The sequence below is a fragment of the Rhea pennata genome, chromosome 2 (assembly GCF_028389875.1).
Source record: "Rhea pennata isolate bPtePen1 chromosome 2, bPtePen1.pri, whole genome shotgun sequence".
Taxonomy (NCBI): domain Eukaryota; kingdom Metazoa; phylum Chordata; class Aves; order Rheiformes; family Rheidae; genus Rhea; species Rhea pennata.
This window is the reverse complement of record NC_084664.1, coordinates 18,625,282-18,653,166: the sequence shown is the minus strand read 5'-3', so window position 1 is coordinate 18,653,166 and position 27,885 is coordinate 18,625,282. Positions and strand designations below refer to the sequence as shown.

The window sequence follows — 27,885 nt, the reverse complement described above, 5'->3', positions numbered from 1 at the left end:
GCCACTGAATAGCCTCTATTTCAGAGTCCAGTGGCACTCAAGAAATTTGGAGATTCTAGAACAATCCATCTGGGATTTGAGAAGAGCCAAGGTAATGTCAAGAAGTAGCAGAGCCCTCAAATAAGTGATTTTTGCTGTAAACTTTCCAGTGTAACATTGCACCTGATTGATTATCTAGCAATTTGGCTTAATCATATGCTCTTTTTTGTAACTTGTAACTGGAGTATCAAACAAAAACGAGTAACAAGACCCAATTCATAAAACCAAGACTAGTCTCTTGCCTTTGCTACGCAAACGATTATTATATAACAGTTTCAACCAAATTTTAAATATTTTCCCTATAACAGGTTTGTTAGCCCCTTACAGCAACCATGTGGCTGGATATGAAAGGCACACATTGACCTCAATATGTTCATAATGAGATACTTTCAAGAAAGTCCCTTTCCATGCCCAACCAGTGGAAATTTCCTGACTCATATCTGTGCACCATTGATCTCCACAATACTATCAAAGATAAACTTTCAGAGAGCATCAAGCTAGGTGTGATAGGCACCTGACTCTGGCAAAGAGCACCAAAAGTTATTCTTGGGCAAGTTATTCCTGAGGTAGACAAACTCATTCCCTACTTAATTCAATGTCCTTTAAATCTTTTTTGGCAGTTTAATGGGGCACAACAAAGGCAAAGAGAGAAAATGTAGTAGGATCCAAGTGTAAGAATTGTCCCTTGTTCCAGCTCTGCAAAAGGCTTTGGAACATTTATATTTTTGGAATACAAACATATTTGGAGAGTGTGTCATAGCAAGTGAGAATATTCCTCAAAATACTGTATAATTAAAACTTGCACAGATAGATTTTAAATTGATCAGCCATTAAAACTTACTGAAGATCCAACCAGTAAGACTTGAATTTTTGAGAAATTAATTGTTATAGTTTGGCAGCATTGTATTATTGAGACTCAAATTAATGCACAACTGAAAAATTATAAATGCCAATATAAATTGTTGATGCAACCATACACAGTAGTCCATTTCCTTATTTTTATAAAGTTGGTCAAGACTTCATCTAGACAGTAGCAAATTCCAGTCTCTAAAGAATAAAGGAGAAAAGTTCCTGTGGCTTGATTCCTTAATCCCATTTGAAGGCCTGAACTCTGACCTTGATCTTTTTTCTTATTCGGTCAACTTTTTCTCAGGATGAACAGCTTACTTTAAGATCCCTGGCCCAATCTGGTGGACGTACCGAGTAGCCCGCTTTCTCTGCAGCCTGTTGTTTATGAAAAGGATGTTGTAAAACCTGCTGCAGGAGGTGAACCTGGAAGCAATTAAAACAGGTACATTTTTATACAAGATGTTTTCCTCTAAATAAGAAAAGTCTCTGCTACGTCATACAAAACAACTCTTCTGGCTCTAGAAATTATTCCATTAATTGCTTACTATTATTAGTACTATCAGTTTTATAACCAATACTATTCATATTATAACTGATAGTATTAATAATCTTATTAATAGTATCAATAGTTACTGGTATTACATAGAGTACACTGTTGTTCAAAGTGTAGCATGGGTTCAAAGTGTAAACAACAATTTTTTTTAAATAATACAAATATGTCAAGAAATAAATAACCAGTTTTACCTCTGAAAAATCATTCAGATTCGCTTTTTGTATTGCTGATTCTGCTATCCAGTTCCTAAGCACATACCTAGGATTAACAGCTGAAACCAAAAGTAAATCATGTTAAATTCAGTTACACAAGTTCAATAAAAGCAAAAGACAGCACAGAAGCCACTGAAACCTGCGGGAAGGTTTAATTTGCAGTTCAAGAAAAAATGGCATAAGTAGTAAAAGAATTAATCCATTCATTTTTATATGGATTTTTTAACTCACAGAAATACCAGTACCAAAGTACCACTGCTTATATTTAATACGAAGAATTAGAAGAAGGATATTGAACTTCACCCTGATAGGAAAAGGATTTCCCGATAGGAACTTCAGCAGAATTTTCAAAAGCAATTAGTTTACTAAGGCCTGGTTTCTTGTATGTTTTCCCAAAGTCAGTAACTGGTTATTCCATGAAGGGATTAGTGATATTGGAGACATTATCACCTGTGGCCTTGAAACCAAAAGTCTGTGATTTATGGCCCTTAAACAAACTTCCTCTTCTTCCTGTTCATGTTCCAATAGATTTTCTATGAAATATATGTTAGTTCAAACCTTGTATTTTATGTAATATGAAATATTTATTTCCAAATAATGTATAGCTGTATAAAATCTGTAAAAAATCTGTAGTTATATAAAATATTCTTTTAAATATGCTTAAAGCATATTTGAAAAAGAATATCGGAGAAAGCACGGCATTCATCAAAACCTAGCATTTCAAAATCATCTGCTCACACCATCCCACATTTTGCTGTATTCAATTCCTCAAATTAATTATGATCTTATTTTATTTACAAATGGTAAATAACATGAAGGGGAGGATCAAAAAACTATTTAAGATACAGATTAAACTTAATCTATTCCCATTTCCCACTTCACTCTAGTCTTCTCTCTTTATACTGCTTCTTCAGCTTGCAAGGATAATTTGTTTATGCTGCAGCTGACTGTAGCAAGCTCAAAGACAATTAACGTCTCTGAGAAAAGCTATGACTTGCTCTTCCTAAGGTTTTGTCGTCAGACAATAGCAGGACTTCATAAATCTTTGATAATTCCCTGGACAGAATGAGTGCTCAGTGCAGCGAACAGACTTTTCTGTAATATGCACTGCTCTGAAAAGCACCATTTATCCACCTAACAAAATAGAATTTACTGAAGTTATAAAATCAGTGAACAAACACTTGTGTAATTATTTTATGTATCACAATGCAATTACATTCTTTATGTTGGAAAACAAATTATAGCAGTTCTAAGCCACAAGATTTGACATACAGCAGCATTATACAATAGGTCTTTACACGATTTAGAAAAGTAAATGACAAAAATCATTTTCTGCTCTAAGTATTGAACTCCAACTGCTAATGTTCCTGTGAGAAGAAAGGTGAAGCTCTTATAAAATAAGAATGTGGGCTGAAACCAAAGCACCTCATCAAGTGGCACTGTCACTTATACAGGCACAAAGCCAGACAAAGGGATGTTCTCCCTGCACTATGAAAGTTGTCTAGGTAATCTAATGACTTTCTAGCACAATATGTAGGCACTGGCTTCCTTAAGAATCAAGACTGAGATGCAATCAATCTAGATACAGACATTCTTCTTTTTAACATGGTAGTGTCATTCTATCTGTAGCTGTACGTACTAAACAAAAGCTGACAACTCACTGCTGGGAACCCTGGCCATCTCCATACAGTCATACAACATCCCTCCCTAACAACTAAAAAAAATCTCGGCAAAATGATTTGCTCTGGACAAGCACTTGATTTAACCCAGTAAAGCGCTTTTCAGCAGTTAAGTATATAAAAAAAAAATGTTAAAAGGGTGAATAAGTTAATATGTGACTCATGGTTTTAACGTGAATTATCATTTTTTGTATGATTCATATTAGCAGAAGAATATTCGTCCCAGGAAAATATTTTTAACCATTGCAAACTGACAAGTTCACAGTGGAGATAAAAAGATCTGGAATTAAAAACAAGTGACAAAGAATTATGAAAGAATAAGATAAACAAGATAAAAAAAATGCAGAAGAAATTTTGTAAAAAAAAAAAAAAAAAAAAAAAAAAAAAGTGCCTTTATGAGAGCATTATGATTTATCCTACTTTTTTATATAAAGAAATAAGATGATAGACTTGTACTGAGATTTGGATAAACTCCTAAGGATCTAAGTTTATGCAGTACAAGATAAAGCATTACTAAGAACTAAAAACTAAAGGATGAGGAAAAAAAAGTAAAGATAATTGAAAAAGTGACCAACTTCAGATGCTTCAACGTAATGTACTTTGGGACTTGAGGTATCTACCAAACTTAATAATGTGGGAAAGGTGATGAATAATGAGAAGCAACGTACCCGAGGTCCATCAATAGTAAAGACAGCAAAGAAGAATTTAGCGGGACTTCACCAACCCATATAAAAATCTACAGAGCCATGACAGTTTTGTATTTAACATGAAATGCTGTGCAGAAGTGACACAGTTGATTGAGTTGAGCCATTTTTGTCCTGCAATTGTATTGACAGGAGACAGTTGTAAAAGCACATACTTAAAATAAAACAAACAGTAGCATATTAACATCAGTAGCCTACTGGGAATTCCTGCTAGCTCTGCTCTAGGAATATGGAGTAGTAAAGGAAATTTAAGTACATCATGAATCTCCGCACACTGAAATCTGGATGGCTACCAAAGCTGAGATCAGTAGCACAGCAGAAGCATGTCTCTGGGGGAAAAACCTTTTCCTCATTTTGCCTGTCTCCTATACCATAGGATCCTCTGAGATGTGTTTGGAAAAGCATGATGCTGTTTTGCAGATCATCCCCAAACTGGGATTCCTTCTGATTTGGGATGAAAGCTCAAAATGTTATAATCTTCTCTAAAAGCAGATTCAAAAACATCATAGAAGAATAGAAGTCTGTTTATATAGCTTTTAGGAAGAAATTTTACCTGAGGAAAGTAGGGGGCTGGAAATATTGAAAAAGCAGGTAAGTGCTACTGCTGAGACTTCTTAATGCTACCAAAATATAAATAACAAAATAAACACCACTGTGTTCTTCTTGTTGGCTGCTTTCATATTAACTTTCTCAAGATGCATGTAAAATTGTAAGAAGTGTTCTTAAAAACAGATGGAGCCTTAGAAAATGTGGATGCAAACATGAAGGTCCACAGCAGTGATAATTTGTGCCTTGTGTAGTCTTTACTCTCTTACTCCCATAACTCCATGCGAATTCCTTCCATTCTTCTCCTAAAATAATTAAAGCTTTTGAAGAGAGTGACGAATCAATATCTAACAAAAAAGTACAGCCGTTTCCATTAGAGATGCAAATAAACACCCTGCAGAGCAGTACAACAGCAAACATTATAATACCTCTGGTGGAGAATTAGGTCAGATCCTGCATTTGCTTCATTCCCCTTTGCACAGAGATTGTCAATTGTTCATTGCTATTTACAGGCATTTTTTTTTACAAGTTTACCACAGTTCATTGCAGATTCACAAAAAAAAATTTCTGAACAATTTTCAGAATTTCAGATCCACTGTTGGTGTTGTGATACACAGCTAAATCCAGTACCTCTACCATTCTGTATTTAGAATAACCAGCAGAATTAAAGTAAATCGGGTATTTGATCACTCAGAATCACACCTTCCTTTCACGAGTAAGGCCCAACTCTGCAGGTGCAGAAAAAAAAATAGGGTGGTACCTATCAGAAACCTGAATTCTTTATAAGATATAGAAAGTATCTGGACATACTTGAACACTCTGACAGGTCCTAGTCCAGTGAGTCAGGATCGAGAGCCTACCAGAACCTTTGTGTGAACAGTCACATTTCGTGTGAACTGTCACATTTCCAGATGGCTCAAGGGAGCAGGTGGAGATTTAATGAAAAGATGTTCCTTACACTCAGGAGAAGCAGGTAAAGCAGAAGAGGAAGGGCACCTATCAAGAAAAAAATCAAATCGTAGGGGCCCTTTAAGGGAGCCGTATAGTTTGTAATGAAGAATTACAGCTTTGAATAGCAGCCAGAACATATCCACCATTTCAAGACATCAAGATGAAGCCCAGCTTCAGAAATCACAAGATACACACAACCAGCCAGTAATTCTTAAATTTTTAAAAGGAATCAAAAGGAAAAATAAATAAATAAATAAATCAAGTCCACTAGCACTAAAGCATGTGTTAGAGAAGTACTGTGAGAAAAACCTTGCAAATAGTTAACAAGACTCAAGGACAAGGGGGAGAGAAAAACAGTACTGCAAAGGATAACCAGCTCCGGCTAAATAACCTTGATGAAACCACAGCGCTTTGAAGATTGCGAGGGGTAGGTAAGACAAAAACAGCAGAATAACCCAGAAGTGACCTTAGGTTCATTAAGGCTTATTAACATATTAAATTTCACACCCCTAAATGAATAATGAGATGGAAATGACATGATAATGATGTTACCGCCTCTTCTTCGCTTCCTATGCTAATTAACAAGAATGTGAAAGCGCAAGTGCAGAGCGATTACCTGAGGTAATGAAATTGTAACCAATAGAAAGATTTGTATAAAATACTCCCTGAAAAGTGTGTATAAATCAAGAATGAGAGGGGGAGAAGGTGTGCTAGCTTTGTGGATTTACCACCTAGCACCCATCTCTGCACAGAAATGAAATAAACAAATATTTCGACCCTGTGTGTCTATCGGTTGCTTGCACACCGGGTAACAGAACCCAGATTTTGGGACAACACATGCATCAAGCCAGAGGCCCAGCAACTCCTGACAGGGAAAGAGGAAAGAAAAAGCAAAATAAATAAATAAATAAAATAATGTAAGCAAAAATAAAGAAAACAATAAACGAGAGTAGACAAACAAACAGGACAATGAGAGTTGATGCGGAATAGAACATAGCCGGGCTGCTGAGTGGGATCACTCCAATCTCTACAGTCGCATTTGGTGTGACATTGCTTAGAACCGCCTTTACGGATACTGCTAGGAAAAGCCCTCTGGTCTTCATGACCTGTGATTTCAACCCCCTGTAAACATGAACAGACATGTGCTCTATCATTCAAAGATAGCAAAATCAAGAGAAGAGCAACTCAGACTAGTAGCCATGATGCATTTCCATTTTCTCATGCTCTTGGACATCTGTCAACTAATATGCCTATGACTGTATTCACAACAGAAAGAGATAAGAGCCAGACATTTTCAAAGGGGAAAAAGATAGTCTTGATATTTAGGAATAAAATCCAGATCAAGTAATCCTACATGTCTAGACTTCAAATCTAGATGGTGATATTTCTCATTTCAGCTTAATTTCACTGAACTGTTCAGAGAAGTAGACAAAAGCAACCACTTTAAAACTGAATATCGTTTTTCTGTTTTTAGGAAACAAGCAGCAAAATGCTTAATGCTGCATAGCAGAAAGAAGAGCAGTTTATTATAATACAGAAGAGTAAGCTGTACTTCACAATTTTTGGATCACTGTTCAGACTGTTTGGCTTTAAGTAGATATTGAAGTTAAGAACAATATCGCTTACCTTCCAAATGACTAAAATAATAACATGCACTCATGTTCTATCTAAAGAGAAATGACACTGCAAAGATGTGAGAGGTTTTTTGATTTTTTTTTTCACATATAAATGAATCTCATATCCTCAAGTTAGTTACCTGTTTAAGTTATCTATATTTCCTCAAAAATGCACACAATGAAATTAAGGTTTTTTATGAAGGGAAAGGGTGGTTCATTAAGGAAGAAGAGAGCCTTACTGTAGCCAAGGAACTTCATTATCATTAGACTTATGTAGGATGTATATATGTATACACAGGCCTAGCCAGATGCATATGGCTAGATCCTAATCACAACCACACTGGGTGAAACTGGAGGTAGCTATAGGAATTTATAGTATTACAAGATTTGCAGCAGTGTAATGAGACTAGCATTTCTCCTCTTCAGAAAAACAGTACATTTCAGTGCTCCTCAAAAGGAAAAGTAAAGAAACCTATGTAAAATAGCTAGTTGCCATCACCAAGCATACAAATTTCTTTGGACTGTTATGGGATTTAGCTTGGAAAAGCAAAAAAGATTCCCACAAAACACAATCATGCAGTTATTCTCCATACTACACACAAAACAAGAACTGAATCTTGCACAGTCCCCCGGAAATCAAGCAACTTGCGGGTGAGGCAAAAAAATTCCTCAGAATAAATTAAGAAAAAAAAGGGGGGGGGCAGGCCCTCTTAGATTTTTCTTATATCATCATGTTTGCTAATCTGTCTGATGAAGAACCGCATCTGTCCTCAAACTGCTAACTTGTCACAGCCACAATAACTTATTTAAATGAAAATAACTTGGTGCCTGGACTGTGAGTTTTGGGAAATACATTTTTTATCAAAATATTTCTCATTTTCTGAAGAGCTCTAAATGCATAACTTGTTTTACTTACTTGCCATTCTCTTTCTTCTTTTAATGTCAGAATCATCTTTGTTACTGTATGTGAAAAACAAACCAAAAAATGAAAAAGGGTAAATGTCAGTGTTGTTCATTTTATTTTTCTTACTCATGCCATATTTTCCACTTTCTCTCTTTCACTACAATAACCATCTACTGTAAACAGAAAGCAAGCAATTAATTCCACTGTTGGAACGACAAGAACTAAAGAAACAGTAACTGGATTTTTTTTTTTTTACATGTTTCCGCTAGTCCTTTTTCAAGGTCATCAGCCTTGAAATATTCAGTTCCCATCTTTCCAGAACCAGAATACACACACTTCCTCTGGGTTTCCTCAAAAGAAAATTGTGCATCCAGCATACAATGGCTGATTGCAATTTTCTGTAATTAATAGGTTTTGTTTCACACTGTAGGTCTAACTTCTTGTACTCCACTCTAAGGTGTAAGTGCAAATATTATATAGTTATAAATCAACATAAATGACACTTATGCTTCCAGTGGGTTTTGTAAGTTCCAAATCTACAATACAGCTATGATATATAACATGGCTATACATATAATCTCAATCTCTCGATCTCTCTCCTTTCTCTCCATTTTTATATATCTATAGATCCATAGTACATCTATAACACTAAATATGAATAAAAAAGTGCTGTGCACAAATTCTGGAGCATCCTCAGTTTATCCAACTCGGTTTTTTGTTTAAATCTGAAATTGACTTAGCTAATGAATGTTATGTTTATTTATTTATTTAAATATTTTATATGGATTCTATTAAAATCATTAAGTGTTCTGCTGCTATGTTCAGGGGAGGCAGTATAAATCTTTAAGAATAATTATACTTGAAAAATATTGCACACTTTTTTCTAAGTTTTGCTTCTGGCATTGATTTCCTCCCTGAGAATTGTATTAACAATCTACAGTTTCCAAGTACCCGATACATATTTCGTTTCACTACTGTTAGCCATGCACAGCACACATCACAGAGAAACGAAAGTGTTCTTTATTGATTTATGACAAAATATTTGGTAGGAAGTTCTAACGCAAAAGTCACGAGCTATGCAACACCGGAGGCTTCCACATACAACGTGTGCATCACAACTGGGCAACTTTCAATCCCTACCATTCTAAGACAATACTATTATATATGCAAAGCAGATTTTGGGGGAAAAAAGTATTAACAGCAACAAGACACTATCCAGTCCTATATATTTTCACAGCCTGACTTTCGGATTTCTAGAATGAATCCAAGGACTTATATTTTAGCAAAAACTGAAGAAATCTGACTGAATGATCACTGAAGGACAATAAATACAGATCACTCCTCCCGTGTCATTTTGTGTTGAAACAGAACTACAGTACAATCAGATAATAGACTACAATTATGTAGTTGTTACGGAAACTAGCAGAATGTAGAGTCATACAGACAAAAAGACTTATCAAAGCATATTTGAAGCCAGGTTACTGGACCCACAAAAGACTATGAAAAATCTGACCAAAGTCACTGTAGATTGAATTTGCCTCATACACACTTGCTGTTACTTTTAAACCTGAAACTGCATCAGACTTACCGATTTAACCTCAAGAGGTACATAGTAACCCATTCTGAAAATAACTTGTGTTTAGCCAGATCCTGCAGAGCCCAGAACTCCTAAAGAGAAAGAAACTGTTAATGGCAGATAATCAGAATATTATCCCCATTAAGCAAAAAACAAAATGAACAAACAAACGAAGAAAGGCTGGGGAGAGGCGGGAAAATACAACGAACCTCAACAAATTTCCTCCCTCAAAACTTTACTAGTATCTTTTCCTCTATATTCAAATTATTTCTTTTTGCTACTATGATACTTCCATATTAATCTATGACTGTTATGGTGAATCCCATCGCAATACCTCCAAGACTTCGCTCCTATTTTTCTTTACTTTATCCTTTGGCTGATTTTATTATTTTTTAGGTGCTACTCTCTTCTGAGCTTGGTACATGGATCAGAACTATTTGTAAAGATTGCTTTTTTTCAAAGTTGTGGTGTATGGCGAAGATACTGTTAAAGAAAGATGGGGTGTGGAGAAAGAGGGTAACCTGAAGTCCACAGGCTAGGATAAGATTGTGGACATTAACAGAGACAGGAGAAGGGCAGGAAGGGAAGAAGAAAAACTTGGAAAAGAAAAACAGAGAGTAACCAGAACTTGGGGTTACCACCTCCAGTGCTGGACAACAACCACAAACTAGGCTTCCCTGGCAGGCTACACTGAGTTAGTAACTGTGTTATATTGTTTAGTTGAAAGAAAGTAGCCAAAGCTTACAGACAAAAAATGAACTTCACAGAAAGAACAAATTGGAAAGAAATGAACATAGACAAAAGGAGATAAAACAGCAGATATACAAAAAAAGGGGGGAGAGGAAGTGCAGTATGGGAAAATAAAAGCAGGAATGAAACTAAGGTTCAATCGTATCATTTTTTTCAAAGGAATGGGAGTTTAAAAATATAATGAAAAACACATTTGAGTATAAAAATGAGTTAAAATTACAGAAGTAACTAATAGCTGAGCGTCCAGCACATGGATAGCAGATGAACATGGGTATCAAGCATTTCTTCCAACGTATGCAAGGTTAGGCTGCTTTAGCAGGAATATCAGAATGTTTCCAGTTAATACTAGAATGCAAGGATTCCTGCAGTGCTCCTGAAGGATTCTGGCATTTTTAGATGAATTATGATGTGCATCTAAAAGAAAATATTTAAGTGATCTATAAACCAGCGGCAAGTAAATCTAATTTGCCACTGACAAAGTGTTGGCACATGAGTAAACAATAGGATAACTTAATTTTTATGTTAAAAAAATCTTTAAAAAAATATATTTTTTTTTTTACTTGCAAAAATTTAAACCTATTTTACTACATCAGTTTCAGGAGTCAGAACTTGTGAGCTAAATTATTTAATTGTCTGAAGAAAAAAAAATTTAAAAAATCATCTACTTCTAATGAAAGCTGCAGCAGACAACCCTCAGAGTGGTAGCAAGGTCACAGTTACACCACGGGAAAGACAACAAAGCTTCCCAGTTAGAGCCTTCAAAGAAGGGGACGTGGAATTGCCATGAATGCCACTACTGCAGCAGTCCGGGAGTGACTCCACAGTCATGGGAGAGGCTTCCATTCCACATGTACAGCAACATGTACATTGCTAAGAAATGGAAAAATCCCTCTTACTCTATGACAAAAATGCCCTCTCTTACAAACACATTCATCTCTTCTCCATACAAATGATTAACTCCACAGCTGCACTTCTTTGCATTTTTGTTGCTTACCACTAGAACAAATCTCAATTTGTTAACCATTAGTGGCTTCAGGCTCACAGAAGAAGTCAGATAAAACCTCTTACTTAACGAAGGAAAGGACTGAAAAGCAGAGAATTTGCTCAAGATCACTTAATTATCTGGGACATAATTAGAAAAAGAAACAATAATTTCTCACTTTCACCCAATGCTTTTTGCACTAGGTCATTCTGCTCCCTGAAAAAACAAAACAAAACAAAACAAAACAAAACAAAACAAAACAAAAAAAAAAACAAGCTCTCTTGTCTTAAATTAGATTCAAAGACAAACAGAAATGAGCCAGAAGTTAGGGGAGGACAACAAAGTTTTGCAGGTAAAGTGACTAATACTTGTCACATGGAAAAGGTACTATTTTTTGGCTCAGGTGAAAAGGTCTCCTTTATTCCTTTCCAGATCTGGTACTTATGAACTTTCTTTTCCAAATTTCCATTCTACACTTCTATGCAATTATCACTTGGTAAACATCTTACTCCAGTTCAAACATTTCAGTCATACTTCCATTTCTGAAGACTGCACCATATGCAGGCTACGAAGTTCATCTCTTTCCACTGCTGGAAAGCTTAAATCCCTTTTATTTTAATACTTGGTCCTTAGCAGCAAGTTAGCAGCAAGATAGGATGGAAGTGTAAACTGAGCAGGACCTATGCTATGCATTCCTATGCTTTAGGTGACATTTAGAACCAATCTTGTGCCCAGGGAAGGCAGAGGCCATGACAGGCTGAGATTCTAGCAAGAGTATGAGGTGGGATCTCACTTGTCATTAGATACTCAGACAAGCTGATGAGAACAGAGGTTTAAGCCATCTGGTAATCCACTTTAGGTAAATTTGATGGGTCCAAGACTGAAATTGCTCTCTTAAGCCCTGTTGAACTTTGCTTGCATCTTATGAAATACTATCAGAAGGAATTCTTAAACAAACAAAAAGCTGTGAGGAAGAAAGCTCTTACTAATATTTCAGCTGTAAAAATATTGTAGATACTCAGACAACAATTCAGGCTGGAGAAAGATCTTTAATTGCAAACAAGGTCCTAAGGGTGGCCAGGAGACCCATGTTAAACGAGAAGACAATCACATTCCCATGTATGCATGAATGTTTATGACTACTCATATCATACCTATACCAGAGGCTGAAAATTTGACTTTTGCACTTTGTTAACACATCCTTCATTATGAGACACAGACTTAACAGGGGATGACAGCAAGATACAGGTCCCTTAGTCTCTCTGTCCCTTAATGATGCTACAATTGCATGTGTTTTTCAGGAAAGTCACAACTCCAGGAGACCTCCATTGTATCGGGGTCTTTCATTGTATTAGCATTACATCCAGCCTGATTCAATATTGAGTATTCCTAAAATGGGGTATGTCTATTGATTAATACCTCAGGAATATGGAGTTTCTTTAATTGGTCTTCAGTAATTTCACTGAGCTGTCGAAATGTCATTGTAAAATCAGCCTTCACATCTTCCATGAGCTAGTGAAATTAACACACTTCTATCAGTGTTTTTAAAGTATTAGATATCAGTTCTGATGTTTATCAACAAAATTAGCACAGCCAACTCACATTTAGAAGAAAAGCAATCAAATAGTTATCCTCCTCATTCTCCCCCAGAAGACCCAGTTTTCTTTTAAATAGTTCTGTAAAACTGAATATAGTAACAATAGTAAATTGTCACCTAACATATTTTAAATATTGTAACCACCAATTTTAAGTTCTAGAACATACTGCATGTAGTAGTGTTTACTATATTCCTCTAGAATCTGTGAAGCTCTGTAAAAACAAAAGAAATGTCAAAATTTTCACGTATTACTGTGCTGTGTACAGCAATCCTGCTGTACACAAAAGGAGGAAAACTTCTTCTGTTTGCTCTCTAACAACTTCCATATTCTGAATCAACTGTGATACATAGTGAAAAAAAGATTGAAGGAAAATATTTTAGTAGACCTCAAATACATAAACAGCTGCTGCAAAGAAGAAAGAAACATGATCTATCTTTTGTTTCCACAGTGAGTAAGAAGTCATGAGTTTAAATCGCACAAATAAGATCCATATTAGGAATCTTTGTAGTAGGTTATTAGAATACTTACTCATTACTTAAGGAGATTGTATGAATGCATAAGTAGGCATCTTTAACAACAAATTAAACAAAGTTATAAGAGGAAACTACAGGTAAATGTCCTACCTTAGGGAAAGGAGAATGGCCCAGACAACATCTTGAATTGCTTTCCAGCCACATTTTGCTATGATTTATGACCAATAGAAAAAAAAAAAAAGTCTTCTCTTCCCTCCACATTATACTGGCCAATAATTAATCCAGAATCAAATTTCATTTAGAATCTAGATTTTAAAAACTAACCCCTCTCTTTCCTAAGCAGATGGCGATTAAAGTCTCTCCCATCTCACTAGTTCTTTTAAGCGTTAAGATATTTTAAGGATTACTTACATCTGCTTTTGCCTGGGATCCAATAAAGGTTTTAGAGCTTGTAACAGCTTGTTCAGATTAAACAGCCCAACATTTGCCTGGTTTCCTATTTTATACCTCCTTTCATCATCAGATGTGTTTGGAACAAAATCTGTTTCAAACAAACAAACAAACAAAAAAAACTTTTCTACAATGGAGTAATTAGAATAAATAACCAATGTTAAAATAGCGATGTTCATTCATTTTTATGTTTAAACAGCAAAAAAAAGCCCTGAAGGTACTAAATACTTAAACTCAGAACACAGCCTATTTATTTAGTCTAGATTAACTCAAGATCTAATATTTGCAAAGCTAAGGGATATACACTTCGTGAACAAGTTTCCAGAAGTCACAAGGGGTATCTTCCTACTTGAAGATACAAAATAAATTCAGATATTTAAACAGAAACAGACAATTTTTACACAAAAAGCAATGCTTTATTCACTGTTGTTTACTACATACAACAGACCAAATAATCATACATTCAGATTCTGGATCAATATACATCTTTGGAAAAGTAATGCATTAAAAAAAAATAAATAAATAAATAGGAAAAAAAAAAGCCACCTGAACAAGATTTGTTTTGTTGTATATCCAAGCTTTATATATTCAGTTCTGAAAAATCAGAGGTAAGATGTTCTACTATACAAGTCCACATCTGAGAGATAATAAATACGCTTACATTCTGGATACTCTAACAGCACCAATCTCAGAATGGATGCAGTGTGAACCCCGACAGAGATCAGATGCAGCTAACCTGATCAAAACATATAGCATTGCCCGAATTTTCTGAGGATAGTAATACTAGATGGAGCATTAAAGGGAACACACCTGTCAGATCTGGTGATCAGTTCAAATTTGAAATTCTAGTTCTAAGCCTGGTTCTAGGGTAAGGTCTAAAACTAGGAACACTCACTTTTAAAGATTCAGTTTTGACTTCTTCAATATGATATAAATTGTGTAACATCTATTCTCATGAGACTTGATTAATTTGAGACTGCAGTCTCACGAAAACTGTTAGTAAGATAAACACTTGGTTCTGAACCTTACTCAGATGCAGCCTCCAAACAACAACCCAAGAATGTGCATTTATGTACACATTGGACCTACATCAATCAGTCCCAGGTGGACTGCATTCATACAGCAGGAAAAGCAGTCTTTCTTTGAAAGTATACAGCTAGCTGCAGTGACTACAAAGATGAAGCATGATATATTCGAAATCATACACAACTTTGTTTGCTTATGGCCATACTCAAATTTAGTTTTCTAGGTCTCTCTTGTAGCATCTGTTCAACTGACAAAGTTCAATAGGAAAGATTATGCATGGAATTGGGTTTAATAGCAACATTTCATCTGAAAATTTTTAGAACATGAAATGGAACTTGTATACTATATCATAAAACTGGCCTTCGATCTAGAACGTAACTGGTCTTTCCTAAAACACTTCAGACAATAGACATACTCATGATGCTTCTGATAATAATTCAGTTTTCATGCCCAGAGAAATTACGTAAACTAATCTATTTTAAGTCAAAAGACGCACTTAAAAACATGCACTATACTCACTTGGATCATAGGAGTCCATAAATCCAAATGGACCATAATCTATTGTTATGGATAATAAACTGAAGTTATCTGTATTGCATACACCTAGAATGAAAAAACAGCAAAGAAAAACACAAATAAAATTCCATCTGAATTCTGTAGCCTAGAAAGTTTGCTGTGAAATCAATCCAACAAACCTAGTCAACATTGCAGCAGTTACCTTTCAGAGATCAGATTCTGGAAAATAATCTCGTTTCTTTTTTTCTTGACCTGGCAGGCATTTTAAGTATGAAAGCTAGAAATTGTTTTCTACATTATCTTGCTTCTAGTTTCTACACCTAGGTGGCACTGTTTCCTTTTCCTTTCAATGCAACATGGTGTTGAAACAGTATCTTGCACAACTGATAAATCTTTTTATTTGCAAATTGATGTGTATGTTGTACTAATAACACAATACTATTTTATTTTTCATAATATAAATCTGGAATAAAGGTGAACAACACTCTATCCTGTACACTATAAAAGGTCAAGCTTTTATGCAAATATATCAAATTCAAAGTAATGAAACTTTTATGTGACATCAATACATGGTCTATGTACATCAGATAATCACAGCGATTCTGAGGAGCTCCCATTGTTCCCTTCTTTGCTTCTGTCAAATACAGTCATACTTTGAAAAATTAGAAAGCTCTCTTAACTGTTAATGAAAAGCTTGTATAATAGATAGCAGATACTGCTATAGAGAAAGACGTCAGAAAGACTGAAGAGAATTAAATGTGACAGTATAAAAGTCATCTTTAAGTACATAACTATAAAGAGACACTCCTGTAAAACAATACTACAATAGTATCTACTGCAGCTTACCATGTGCAAAACCCACAGACATCCAGAGGGCAATCAGATTTGCAGTCTCTAACACAACTGCAGAGAAAAATTCCTAAAATCAAATACATATTTTACTTCAAATCCTCTCAATCAAAAATACAGAATACAGTAAACAACATAAAAATTTATTAACTTTAGAAATGTTCCATATATTCTATTTTTAAATCTGTGTCTATGTCTGTCAGGACTTTTTGTTCACATTCTTAAATGATCTGATTTGCAAATTAAACTTGCCCACCAAAGACTACGGTTATACAAACATACACAGATACACTAAGAGAAATTATCAATTCTTAAAGGGAACAAAGACAATATATATACTATATTTATATAAGGAAGAGTATAATTCATCACTCCCATGACCACTGTTCACTTAGTATCTGAGCAACAGAAGGAAAAAAAATGAAAATGGAAGACTATCAACAAATATTTACACAATATTAAAATATTAAAAATTGTGAAAAAGAAAGAACTTTCATATTTGATTTTCAGAGAGAAACTACTAGAAGTAGGGTTTTTTTTTTATATAAAAGAGTATTTACAAACTTCTGCTAATAAAAACTTAAAGCTTATTTCAAATTTTAAGATTTTTTAAAATTGCAGACTTTGAAAAGCTTTGTATCTTACCAGGTATCTATTTGAATCATTCATTGCTATTGATGGAAAATGTTCCTGGATGACAAAGTCTAGCAATCTTCTGTAATAAGAAATGCATAATTTTTTAAACACAATTGGTACTTCCAGAACTGATAATTCAAAATTTTTATTTTTTCAACAGCTAAATGCTGATCTACAGCTTTCTGTAATCAGTTATGAGAAAACTCAATTTATTTACTGCAATGGGTTTTGGATTAAACCCTTTAAAATGCTTAGAGATAAAACTTAATGCTCCAGTTATAAATATGAATGGAGAATCATAAAGACTTCAAACTACTCTTAGGTTAAATTTTAAGAGTACAACAGGATCTGCTTTTACATGCTGTAACACCAACTTTTTACCAAAAACAGTTTGTGTGTTCAAAAAAAAGGCGTATCATTACAAGGAATAACTCTATACTAGTATCAAAAATTCCCCTTGTAGAAAATTTTATGGCTGAATTTCTAGGAAGTAGGGTTATTTGTCATAGTAAGTGGCCATTCCCAAAACAATGTTACATAAAGTTGCTGTATGTCAAGCTTGGGAAATTGGGATACATGAATAACAATTGCAGTAGCTGTCAGATGCTCACATTTACAGATCTTTAAAGCAGTCCCTCTGGCATTCAGTACATTTAAGTCCCCTATCAGGCCCTCTGGTAGTCAGAGCTGGAGAGGCTGCAAGTACCCCCTACAAGTGGGATAGAAGATCCAGGCTAGAGCTGGACCTGCGGATCTCTGCTGGTGTTGCAAGGCTATGAACACAAATATCTAGATTTTACTTTCTAATCAGATTGTTGGAACAAATCACCAAATTCCCCTTGAACTGTGACAATTTTATAAGAGTATCTAGCAACCTGCCCCATTCAAGGTGTGTCCAACCTATTACCGCTAAATTTTAACTGGTTATTCCAGGACATCCTCTTTCAGGAGGAATCTTTTCTGAGGAGGAAGCACAGACAGTCACAATGGCCCTGACTGCTCTTGGCCACACTTTCTGGGGGCTCCCTCCAAAACAGGCAGGAAGGTGTCATCTACTCTGCACGAGTAGAACAGATTTGTACAGGCTCATTGAATCCAAGAAGGCACAAATGTTTCAGCCAAAAACATGTGGTACAGTTGCATCTTAAATTCAGTTCCTTAATTTAGTCTTTCAGTTTTACAATAAAAATCTGTCACAAGACAACTCTTGCAGGAAGTTGTCTTGAATGGCCAGTTACTGTCATGTACAACTGCTGCTACTTCTCTTTTTTCTTTTTTAAGCACCCCACAGAAATTTTTATTGTAAGTGATTATCAACCAGTGCACAGCCCCTGAGGAGAAATGGCCAATACATCCTACTACTTTGAAGTATTTACAGTAGAACTAAAAACTTGTCAGGCCAATTGCTTGAAATGGAATAACACAGTTCTATCACTAAATTAAAATTGCTAAGAGGCTTAAAATTATACAATTATTTATTATCCAATATACTTTTTCTAATCTTACATGTTCTTGGAAAGCATACATCATACAACGTACTTAAGCTACTGATGTATTTCATATTTCTGTTAATTTAGTTTCACAGGTTATAGTGAGAAATTTAGGAGTTTATTCTATATATTTACAAGTTCCTCTTAAACAAAAGCCATCCTGCACACACAGTTAGTTACCGGAACTATTGTAGCTATAAAGACTTTCTCATTTTGTAAGACCCAGGCCTTTAAATATACACAAGGTTTTTTATCCTTATGAGGTAAGATCATTCGTATGCTTATTAAAAAAAAAAAAAAAAAAAAGTAGGTTTTATTTTTAAATTATGTAATCTTCCTTTCTAAACAATTTATGTCTAAATTCCAACTCTATATATTCATTCTAATATGTATTTGACTGTTATGACAATTAATATAGTTACTATGAAGATTAAATTCGAACCTTTGTAAATCCAGTTCCCCTGAATGTGCTAAGATCTCCAAGGATCCTATACGAAACCATGATTTGGCAACACGGAGCACTATTGCACCTTAAATATAAACACATATGTTTAAATGTAAACACAGTTTCAGAAAATTAAAAAAAAATCCCATAATAAAAGCAATTATATGTTATTTATATAGACACATAATTTACATATCCATACTTAAATGTGTATTTTTATATGAATGCTCAGCATATAACAGATGTATAACATTACTACACACACATTTTAATGATTAAGTTTAATTTTCTGGAAAGTAATTGATATTCTTACTCCTCCATATCTTCATATGTTTGATAGGATGCACTACATCAGCAACCACAAGCAAAATTCCAGTGTGGCATTAACATCAGAATTCCATCAAAGATGCCAGCAACAAAGGAAGAGCCAACATAACTCACCTCTGATTTTTACCCACATTGGGTCACCCAGATCTTTTTCAGAGCAGATTTATATGATGCAGCAGTGGCACAGTCAAAGTAGTATTCCAACCATTCCACTACTGCTAGCAGAACAATGGAAAACATGCCTCGCTTCCAACGTAATTTTTGTAATGATATTTGAAAACAAAAATTATACCCCTAAAACAGATATCTCATGACAACAGCTCTGATTATGCAGCTTAATTTCTTTATGCTAAGCAATGTTTAAGGTTGATTTTCTCAAAAGAAGTTTTATATCTAAATAACTGAGATGAGATCTCACGTATGTACTTTTTTAACCTATATGTTCATTACCTCTTTCTTTCTTAATATTTCCATTGTAAAACTGGTCTCTCCACACCACATCATCACTTACAACTAAGCTGTAAGAAACAAGAAATTCAATTTTTAAGAAGTTATCTTAGCAAAAATAATTTACATTGATGACCAAGTCATATTTTATATAAATTTATATTTATTTCTTAAAAGAAATAGGTTTTTTGTTGGCATAGCTTTGTCTTAACAAATGACAGACAAACAGTAAGCTAAGGCTTACCACGCCTATTATCCTTCATTAGTAAGATGCATTCCTCTTGTATATATACAACATTGCCTAATTTCCATTACCTACACTGTTCTGAGGCAGGAGGTTTCACTCAAAAAACCTATTGCATTCAGCTTGGAATCTTAACAAACAATTCACATTATGGTAACATAAATGTGACTTGTGACTACAAGTCCCCTGAGGAAGACAGCAAACTTGGGAAGACAGAGAAATTAGAAAACAAACTGCTGTATCAGACTGCAGGGTTTTTTAAAGCAATCTCTTTATCATTTGCCTTAAAATTCTGCACTTTCTATAGATTTTCCTGTTTTTCTAAACGTTAAGATTTGTGAGTGCTGAGAAGACGAAAAATAGCTTTTTCTAAAATATTTCACAATTTACACTCATCTTAGAAAATAAAATACGTAATTTTACTTTTTTTTCCACCTGTTACATCAGAAAAAATAAAATGGAATCAATCCTAACCAGCCACTCAAGGGCACCATTTTCTTCTAAGCTTAACATGTAGGAAGTTTTCTCTCCAAAGCAACTGAGATTACACTGACAATCCAGTAGAAGCAATGCTTGGTGCTGTCTTTTGGAAGAGATCTTGTCAGAGTCCTCTCAATAAGCACGGAGTGTAGTACAAGGAAAAATCACCTTGTTTTGTATAATTCATATCTTTGCTTGCTGATAACTGAAAAGGGTCTTTCTCTCCAAAAATACGTAGGGGGTGTGCTATTGAAAACTTAATGCAGCTAATTACAGCCACCCACTAGGTAGTTGAAGACTGTACAGAAGACAGAATCGAACTCTCCTTGGAGGTACACAGAAAAGGACAAGTGGCAAACCTAATACTTCATTCATAAATATGACTGAAGACAATCATACAGAGTTGAAGCAACTCCTAAGTATTACATTTTCAGAGCACATCAGATTATGTTTTTACATACTTTAGTATGTATTATTTGTGTATGCATATAAATATATGAAAAAACATTATAAGGAATAATTCATCTCAATTCTTATACTATAAGGTTAGCTGCCATAGTAACTGAGGGCTCCAAATTATATTATTATTCTACTCTGTTATTTTTGAATGCATGTAGTAGCCATCCAAACTGAATGTTCTCTGTTAACTGCAAAGAACAGGCAATCACTTGTTTCAAAGAGAGGAGGGGAAAAAAAATCTAGGAATTGAAATATCAAAAGCATTGCTTTGTAAACATTTAAAAGTACATTGAATAAAATTCTAGAGGCTGCAGGATGGTTTGTCTATTCTTTTGCTCTCTGTGACGCTGCCACTACTGGAGCTGTATTGATACAAGCAATATTAAGAAAAAAATAAAATTTCCAGATTAGACTCTTCTGGGAATAATCATGTACGATTACTATATCTGTAAAAGTAAGTATAAAATGTGCTGACATAAATGAGATGAAAAACCTTAACCATTCAAGAAAAACAAACATTTTCAAAAACAAGGAACAACCCTCTATACTAACAAAAATAGTGCATGCATCAGAGCACGAGGGGAAAGAGGTGGTCAGAAGAATAATGCTATTAAATTTTACCATTTTGAACAGAGATATACCAAAAAGCTTGTTTCTTTTTGATTATGAAACACTTAGCAGGATCTCTACAAAATTCCTGCAGAATACTAGAATTCCTGTTATTACTGACGGAAAACCCATGGAGCCAACAGCATTTGTTTATTTATTAATACAAGAGATGGACCAGCATCTCTTAAGAGCTGGCCAAATCACTGAACAGCCAAATAAACATATCTACATTCTCATTCTTTTTAAAAAAGAGTTTTCAAATGGCCCTTGCAGTTGAGAGGTAACATTACTTGAGAGAAGGCTGCAGCAGACTGGCTGCACGCACAACTGCAGGAAATGGAGCACTGAAGCTGCGATTATGTCAGAGAAGCTGGAACAGCACTCAGAGAGGGATGGATGGGTTACACCTCCCCCTACGCCCAGCTCCAGCTTAAGGGCTAGGCTTTACTTTCCTGAGCACCATGATTGCTGTTCTGCAGGAATATCAATGGCCATTTCACTTTGAGAACTACGTATACTAGCTCACTTTTTTGATTCGATGCATAGCACTGCTAACTGGAAGCCCCAGTATACGTGAGTAAAATGGTACCATATGAAGAAATGTTCTTTATCCGGCAGTACAGTTCTAAACTGTAGCATCCTACTGAGAGTGCTTACTTGAATTCAATAGAGCAAACCAGCCTGCTGGGTGTTCTGGGGTAAGATATGAGGCTCTTACCCACGCTTTTGCCAAAACTTGACAAGAACTCTGTAAATGCATCTCACCAGCCTCCACACAACAGCATCCCATTGGGAAGAATATGGATATCAGTCGGGGTTTTTTCCAAATTAAGCCTTACAAGCAATCTGGAAAGCTTGTACAGCACAGTCAGGAGAGCCAGACATTTAACCAATTTGCAAGCAGAACTAAGGCACACTATACTCAGTAGAATTTGTGCACAGCTGAGGAGTAATTTCGTATTGTTTTTGCACTGAACAATTTGTTGAGACAACAGCAAAGAAAGGACATAACCTTGCCAGGTGCTTTCCTGCTGATATTCAGACAGACTTACAGTTTTGCATCAACAGTTAACAGAAAAAGGTCCCAAGGTGAAGTCAGTGAACAGACCATTCAAAATGTCATTTACAACACTGCACTCCAACAGAGAAAATGTGCAAAAATTAATGCTAGAGAGATTTACAGCCACTTCTGTGTTCTGCACAGAAACTTAGCCATGTAGCAACTTAATACAGGGCTTTTTCTGCAGAACATTTTTTTTTTAAGGTCTGAAATTCTGAAGAACAGACATGAGACCACTTGGAACACAAAATAAAATTTAAATTTTAAACACAATCAGCAGAAAAATTCAGTTTACTTAATTCTAAGAAAAGATCAAAAAAGTGCATTTATTGGCCTTCTTTGATTCAAGCAGAATTAGTTCTAAATGCATTTTTATGTTTTTTAATGAATTTTTATTCTTTTTCAATTTAATTGGGAAAAGCAATAATTAGAAGAAGGATGTTTGTATAAATAAGGACTTGAGGACAATTACCTACATTAGTTACTACCTCCAGAATTAATATCTATTTTATTTGGCTAGCAGCTTTTTCCTACCAATCTCAAAAGCCATAAGCAGCTGAACGGAAAGAGTAAAAATTCCCAATACGTGACTACGACAATACAGAAATTGTCACTTTCTACATTTGCCCATTTGGCCTGATTCTTCAGAAACTCATCTAAATGCTTAACTTAAATGTATTAATAGATTCACTCATTAACCAGGTAAAATGTATTAATAAACTCATGCATTATCCCTGTACCCTAACAGCATTAGTAATATTTACAAAACAGGAATCTAGTCCTCCTGTATTTGCTAGGCTTCTGTCAGGAAACAGAGGAGAGAACAATATTTTCTTTAAAGAGAAGAAACTGATTGCAGTACCATACAAATTGGAGAGCGGAGTTAGTGACAGATGTTATTACTCAAAGTAATTTCCACTTTTTATTTTCTTTACAAAATCAATTAGATTACAAATTAAGGTCATTCAGTTAAGACAGTTTTATAAGTGAATAACAGTTGTTCACCACAATAAACATGACATTACACAATATAGAGTTTAAACAAAATAGTATTTTAAACTGTACCACAGATGCAAATGAATGACTTAATTGCTGGAGCTTATTATTACTGGAAAGTGTTATCTAAAAAACTAGAGGGATATATTTTTTGCATATGTATGAAAAGAAATATCTGTCTTCCTAGACATCAGCTGTTTTGCTTTACTGATGCTCAGTTAAACTCAGTCACAAAATTACTTGTAAATAAGGATACTGTAAATAAGAAAAGAAAAATACCTAGCAGCTCTGCTTGTAGGAATCCCAAGATAGTGCATAGCCTCACTACATAAAAATTCTCGCACAGAAGAGCGAAGCACTGCTCTTCCATCGCCATTCCTATAGAATTTAGAGAACAAGAAATAGATTGTAAAACCAAGTCAAATTTAAAACCAAAAACATTATTTACAAATTAACTGCAGTTTACCTGGAATATGGGGTCTTTCCTGAACCCTTTAACTGTAGTTCCCACCTCTCACCATGCCTGAAAAAATACCATTACCGTTTATAACAATATACCTTGGGGAATTCATGAGTCAATTAAATACTATATAGAAGTAAATCAATCATAAAATATCAAACCTGTTTGTATATACTCCAATCAAGTGGGCTCTTCCATCACCCAGCTGACCTGCCCAGACACCAAACTGGGAAAGCCAAAAATAGTCATTTTCTTCTTACTATCATTTATAGCAATTAGAGTACAACTCACACACTACATATATGTGTAGATTCACTGTTATCTACGCAATATAGTGACACATATGCTCTAATAGGCATTAAGGTTTTGATCCCTACAACTGTACTTCCATACTCACAGAAATAATGAATCAGAGAAGCACAGAAAAAGAATAACGCGGGGAATTCAAACATTTTTTCTCTACCTTCTAGCTACTTAAGTACAGCTACAGCCTATACATCAAATTCCACTCTTATTCCATGAATAACCTCATGCATGTCAATTAAATTTAACTATAAGTAACCATGGTATTGCTGATTTCAGTAAGGCTCTGTATTTCTTCGCTCCTCTGAGCCGACACTTATCACAAATTAGAGCCTGTTGGGCTGCAGGGGCGCTAAGCACACTCTGCAGCTATCCCAAGTTAAAAGATAATTTGCTTCTGGCATAAACAGAAGCAGAGAAAGCAGACATGGTACCATGAAAGAATATTGCAGTTCTCTCCTATCTGCATGCAGCCGCTTATCGAAGGGCAAATTTGCAATCTAAGTGTTCATAAGCATTCATATGACTATAGATTGTCAGGATATAACTCACATGACAAGTCCTATATGATTTCACCTGGAAGAGTATGTGTTTGGGTTACCTGATGACCTCCATATCTGTGTGCCAATGGAATAGATCCGAGTGTCACTTTTTCACCACTGATGAACTGAAGAAAATCAGCTTTTTCTTTGACAGATATATCAAGATCTAAAATATTTTCAAGAACTTCCTGGAGAGGAGTGAGAAAAAAAAGTGGTAGTTGAATATGACCAAATTTTCAATGGCAATGAATGTGTTTTCAATACAGGTTCTGTTATTGAGAGATACGTCCCAATGTATGTGCAGAGAATGAACGATATGTTGAAATATGCTGTATGTTTAAAGTATATATTAATAATATGCATTAACAATAAATAGTATATGATACACAAATATTTTAGTACACGTATTAACAATTAAAATACGTATTAACAATCTTTATCAAAAATAAAAGAACAAAAAATAATAGCCAACCTTTGAAACAGCTACAAGAAGAACTCTAGATTTAAAAGGTGTAGGATAAGCAACCGAAAAAATACAGTTTCTCACATTACGGACATAATTTTCCTGGATAGGATCAATTGGAAAAGAATCTGTAAACAAAAAAAGGCAAGAAATCTTTAAAAAATAAGAATTAGCCATATACTGTAGATATATGTCTCCTTAAAGCCAGTCAAAATACTTTAGAAACAACAAAACCCGCCACCCTTTACCACTACATCATGCAGTAAACTTGCACAAAAAGCTAGCCTAAATAAAATTTAGGATTTTATTTTAGAATTATCCTAAATACATTCAAGATTTTACGCTGTTCAGGATTTTTAAAAGGACTGAATCCTGCAGTTGAAGAAATAGATTGTTCACGCCAATTTTAAGTGCTAACCCGTATTTAGGATTAGTTTGGATTAATCCTAATTAGAACAGTCTCAGGGCCGTTTTACATTGCATTTAATTATATGGAGCCTTAAAAGATATTTTCTTCAGATAGAAGAGTCAAACTCAGCTACACCCACAGCAGAACCCCATAATACAACACCCGCAGATGAAGTCATTGTATGCTGATAATTGTGGGTAGGTGATACACACACCATATGGCAGTGACAATGACCAAATAATGTGGGGAAAAAAAAAAAAAAAAAAAAAAAAAAAAAAAAAAAAAAAAACAGCCTGAAGTCTTCTCCGAGTAATGCAAACAGCAAAAGAAAGGGTCAGAGCACATGTTTCTTGCTGTAGCACAACCTATGTACTCCAGTGATTTACGTCTTCCCTCAGAGGTGCTCTGCACCCTGATCCATGATAAGAGAGCAGATAGTGTTTTAAAACACCAGGTTAATAGTATGTATTTTAACGTTTTTATAGATTTTTGCTTACAATTATCTTATGATTCCTCATTAAATATAAAACCCCGGTAGCTCATAGTCACTCTTCTTAAAAAAACTTTTAAAAAGTTAATTATACCTCTCAAGGCTGTTAGCAACAATTTTCAGTACCCCTAAATAAAAATCCTGTTTTACACAGCAGCCACAAGGTGGGTCACCGATCCCTACTTCTCAACGCTTGCCAGTAATTCTACCACCCGTAGAAACGACTCGGCAGCGCTACCGCAGGGCCCGCGCTGCCGCGTTGCTCCGCGCAGCCCCGCAGGCCCGGCGGCCGCGCTGCCCCGCGCCACCGCTGCGCGCCAGCCCGCGGATGGCACTGCCGCGCCTCTCCGCTGGGACGCGTCACCAATTCCGGAACAAAAAATTGCTCCCCACGGCCAGCCTAAGCCGTAACATTAAAAGCAGCGAGGGGTATTCGGCTGCTGCTTCCTCGTCACCAAAGATCAGCCCATCTCTCTCTGAGTAACGGCCGCTGCCGCGGGTGCCGGGCCCGCCGGGGCGGGACAGGTACCGAGGAGGCTTTCTGAGGAGAGGCTCCACGCCCGGGGGCCGGCGCCTCCCGCCGGCCTTCCCCAGCGCTCGGCGGCTGCCTGCTCCGCGCAGAGCCGCGCAGCGCCGCGGGCCGGGGCGGCGCACGCCGGCTCCGCCCCGGGGCCGCCGCCCCGCGCCGCCCCCGCCAGCCAGGCCGCGGCCCACGCGAGCCAGGCCGCGGCGCCGGGGGCGCCAGGCGCCCGCATGCCGAGCCCTGCCCCGGGGGTGGGGGGCGCCGCCCTCCCGCTCGGGGCCTCCGGTCGGAGGGAGGCGGCGGCAGGCCCGGATGTCCTCCCGGCCCCCTGCGGGAGGCGGCGGCGGCGGCGGCGGCGGCGGCGCTTCCGCGTCCGGGTCGCGGCGGTGCCGGCGCGGCGGGGCTGGCGGACACCATGGCCTTGCGCTGGTGGTGGCGGTGCGGCGCCTCCTGCCGCCGCGCGCCGCCGCCGCTCGGCTCCCTGCCGCGCCTCCCGCCGCCGGGCCCCGGCCCCCGGCCGCCGCCGGCCCCCGGCGCCGCGGTGAGTGCGGCGGGCGCCTGGAGGTCACCGCGAATGAATGGGGCGGGCGGGAGCGGGAGCGCGGCGGCGGCGGCCCGGGGCGCGGCGGGAGCCGCCGAGCCGCTCGCGGCTCCGCGCTGCGGCCCGCAGGCCGCGCCCGCGGCTCCTTCGGCCCCGTCGGGTGACTTTGTTTTTCGGTGAAATGTGTGCAAGGGGAAAACGCCGGCTGTCACCGAGAGGCTCGTCGGTATTAACCTGGCTGGCAGCCGGGCCGCGGCCGAGCCTGGCGGGCGCCTTTCGGCCGGGCGGGCCGCGTGCCCGCGGGTTGCCTCGGCTTTGCCTCGGAAGCGCGAAGGGTTTGTGAAACTCGGAGTTACAGCGCGGAACCTCTCAGGCTCCTCTCTAGGTGGGAACGGAGGGAGCGAGTCTCTCGCTTGTGAGAGACTTCGAGAGTATTTACACGTGCGTTTTAGTTAGGGCTGTAGTGGTTTTGGAGGCGTCCTTCCGTTTCCTTCGCTTATGCCTTCTGCACGAGACCAAGCTGCCATTCCGGCTTGCGCTGAAGTACTCTGGCTGTACAACACCATGTGTTACAACACAAAACAGCGGTGTAAAGGAAGGAGACTGTGCCCTCCCTAAAGGAAGGGCAGGACGAGCTCAGGCGTTAGCAAGCAGGAGGAGGTGGTAGGAGTTGTGGGAGAGAAAGGAC

The 27,885-nt window shown here is 37.0% G+C and overlaps 1 protein-coding gene across 1 annotated transcript; it reads right to left on the bottom strand.

Moving 5' to 3' along the window:
• Window positions 1–921: 921 nt before the first annotated feature.
• Window positions 922–26,888, bottom strand: LOC134135913 (protein adenylyltransferase SelO-like). Its single transcript, XM_062567601.1, has 18 exons — window positions 26,663–26,888; window positions 25,244–25,362; window positions 24,831–24,959; window positions 24,088–24,152; window positions 23,933–23,989; window positions 23,746–23,844; window positions 19,622–19,689; window positions 18,842–18,929; window positions 16,919–16,988; window positions 16,271–16,343; window positions 15,428–15,511; window positions 13,844–13,973; window positions 12,964–13,045; window positions 12,781–12,873; window positions 9,642–9,721; window positions 8,066–8,109; window positions 1,633–1,712; window positions 922–1,311 (listed from the first exon to the last, which is right to left on the bottom strand). The coding sequence occupies exons 1-18, from the start codon at window positions 26,886–26,888 to the stop codon at window positions 1,189–1,191; spliced, it is 1,710 nt and encodes a 569-aa protein (XP_062423585.1). The 3' UTR covers window positions 922–1,188.
• Between the last annotated feature and the right edge of the window lie 997 nt (window positions 26,889–27,885).

What these genes read in the sequence shown, in the direction of transcription:
- LOC134135913 (XM_062567601.1), bottom strand. Translation starts at nt 26,888, where the DNA reads ATGCGGGCGCCTGGCGCCCCCGGCGCCGCGGCCTGGCTCGCGTGGGCC. An exon ending in ACAGATATGGAGGTCATCAG is followed by an intron (nt 24,153 to 24,830) that starts GTAACCCAAACA and finishes TGGCTTTCCCAG; the next exon opens with TTTGGTGTCTGGGCAGGTCA. An exon ending in GGAAAGACCCCATATTCCAG is followed by an intron (nt 23,845 to 23,932) that starts GTAAACTGCAGT and finishes TAAATTCTATAG; the next exon opens with GAATGGCGATGGAAGAGCAG.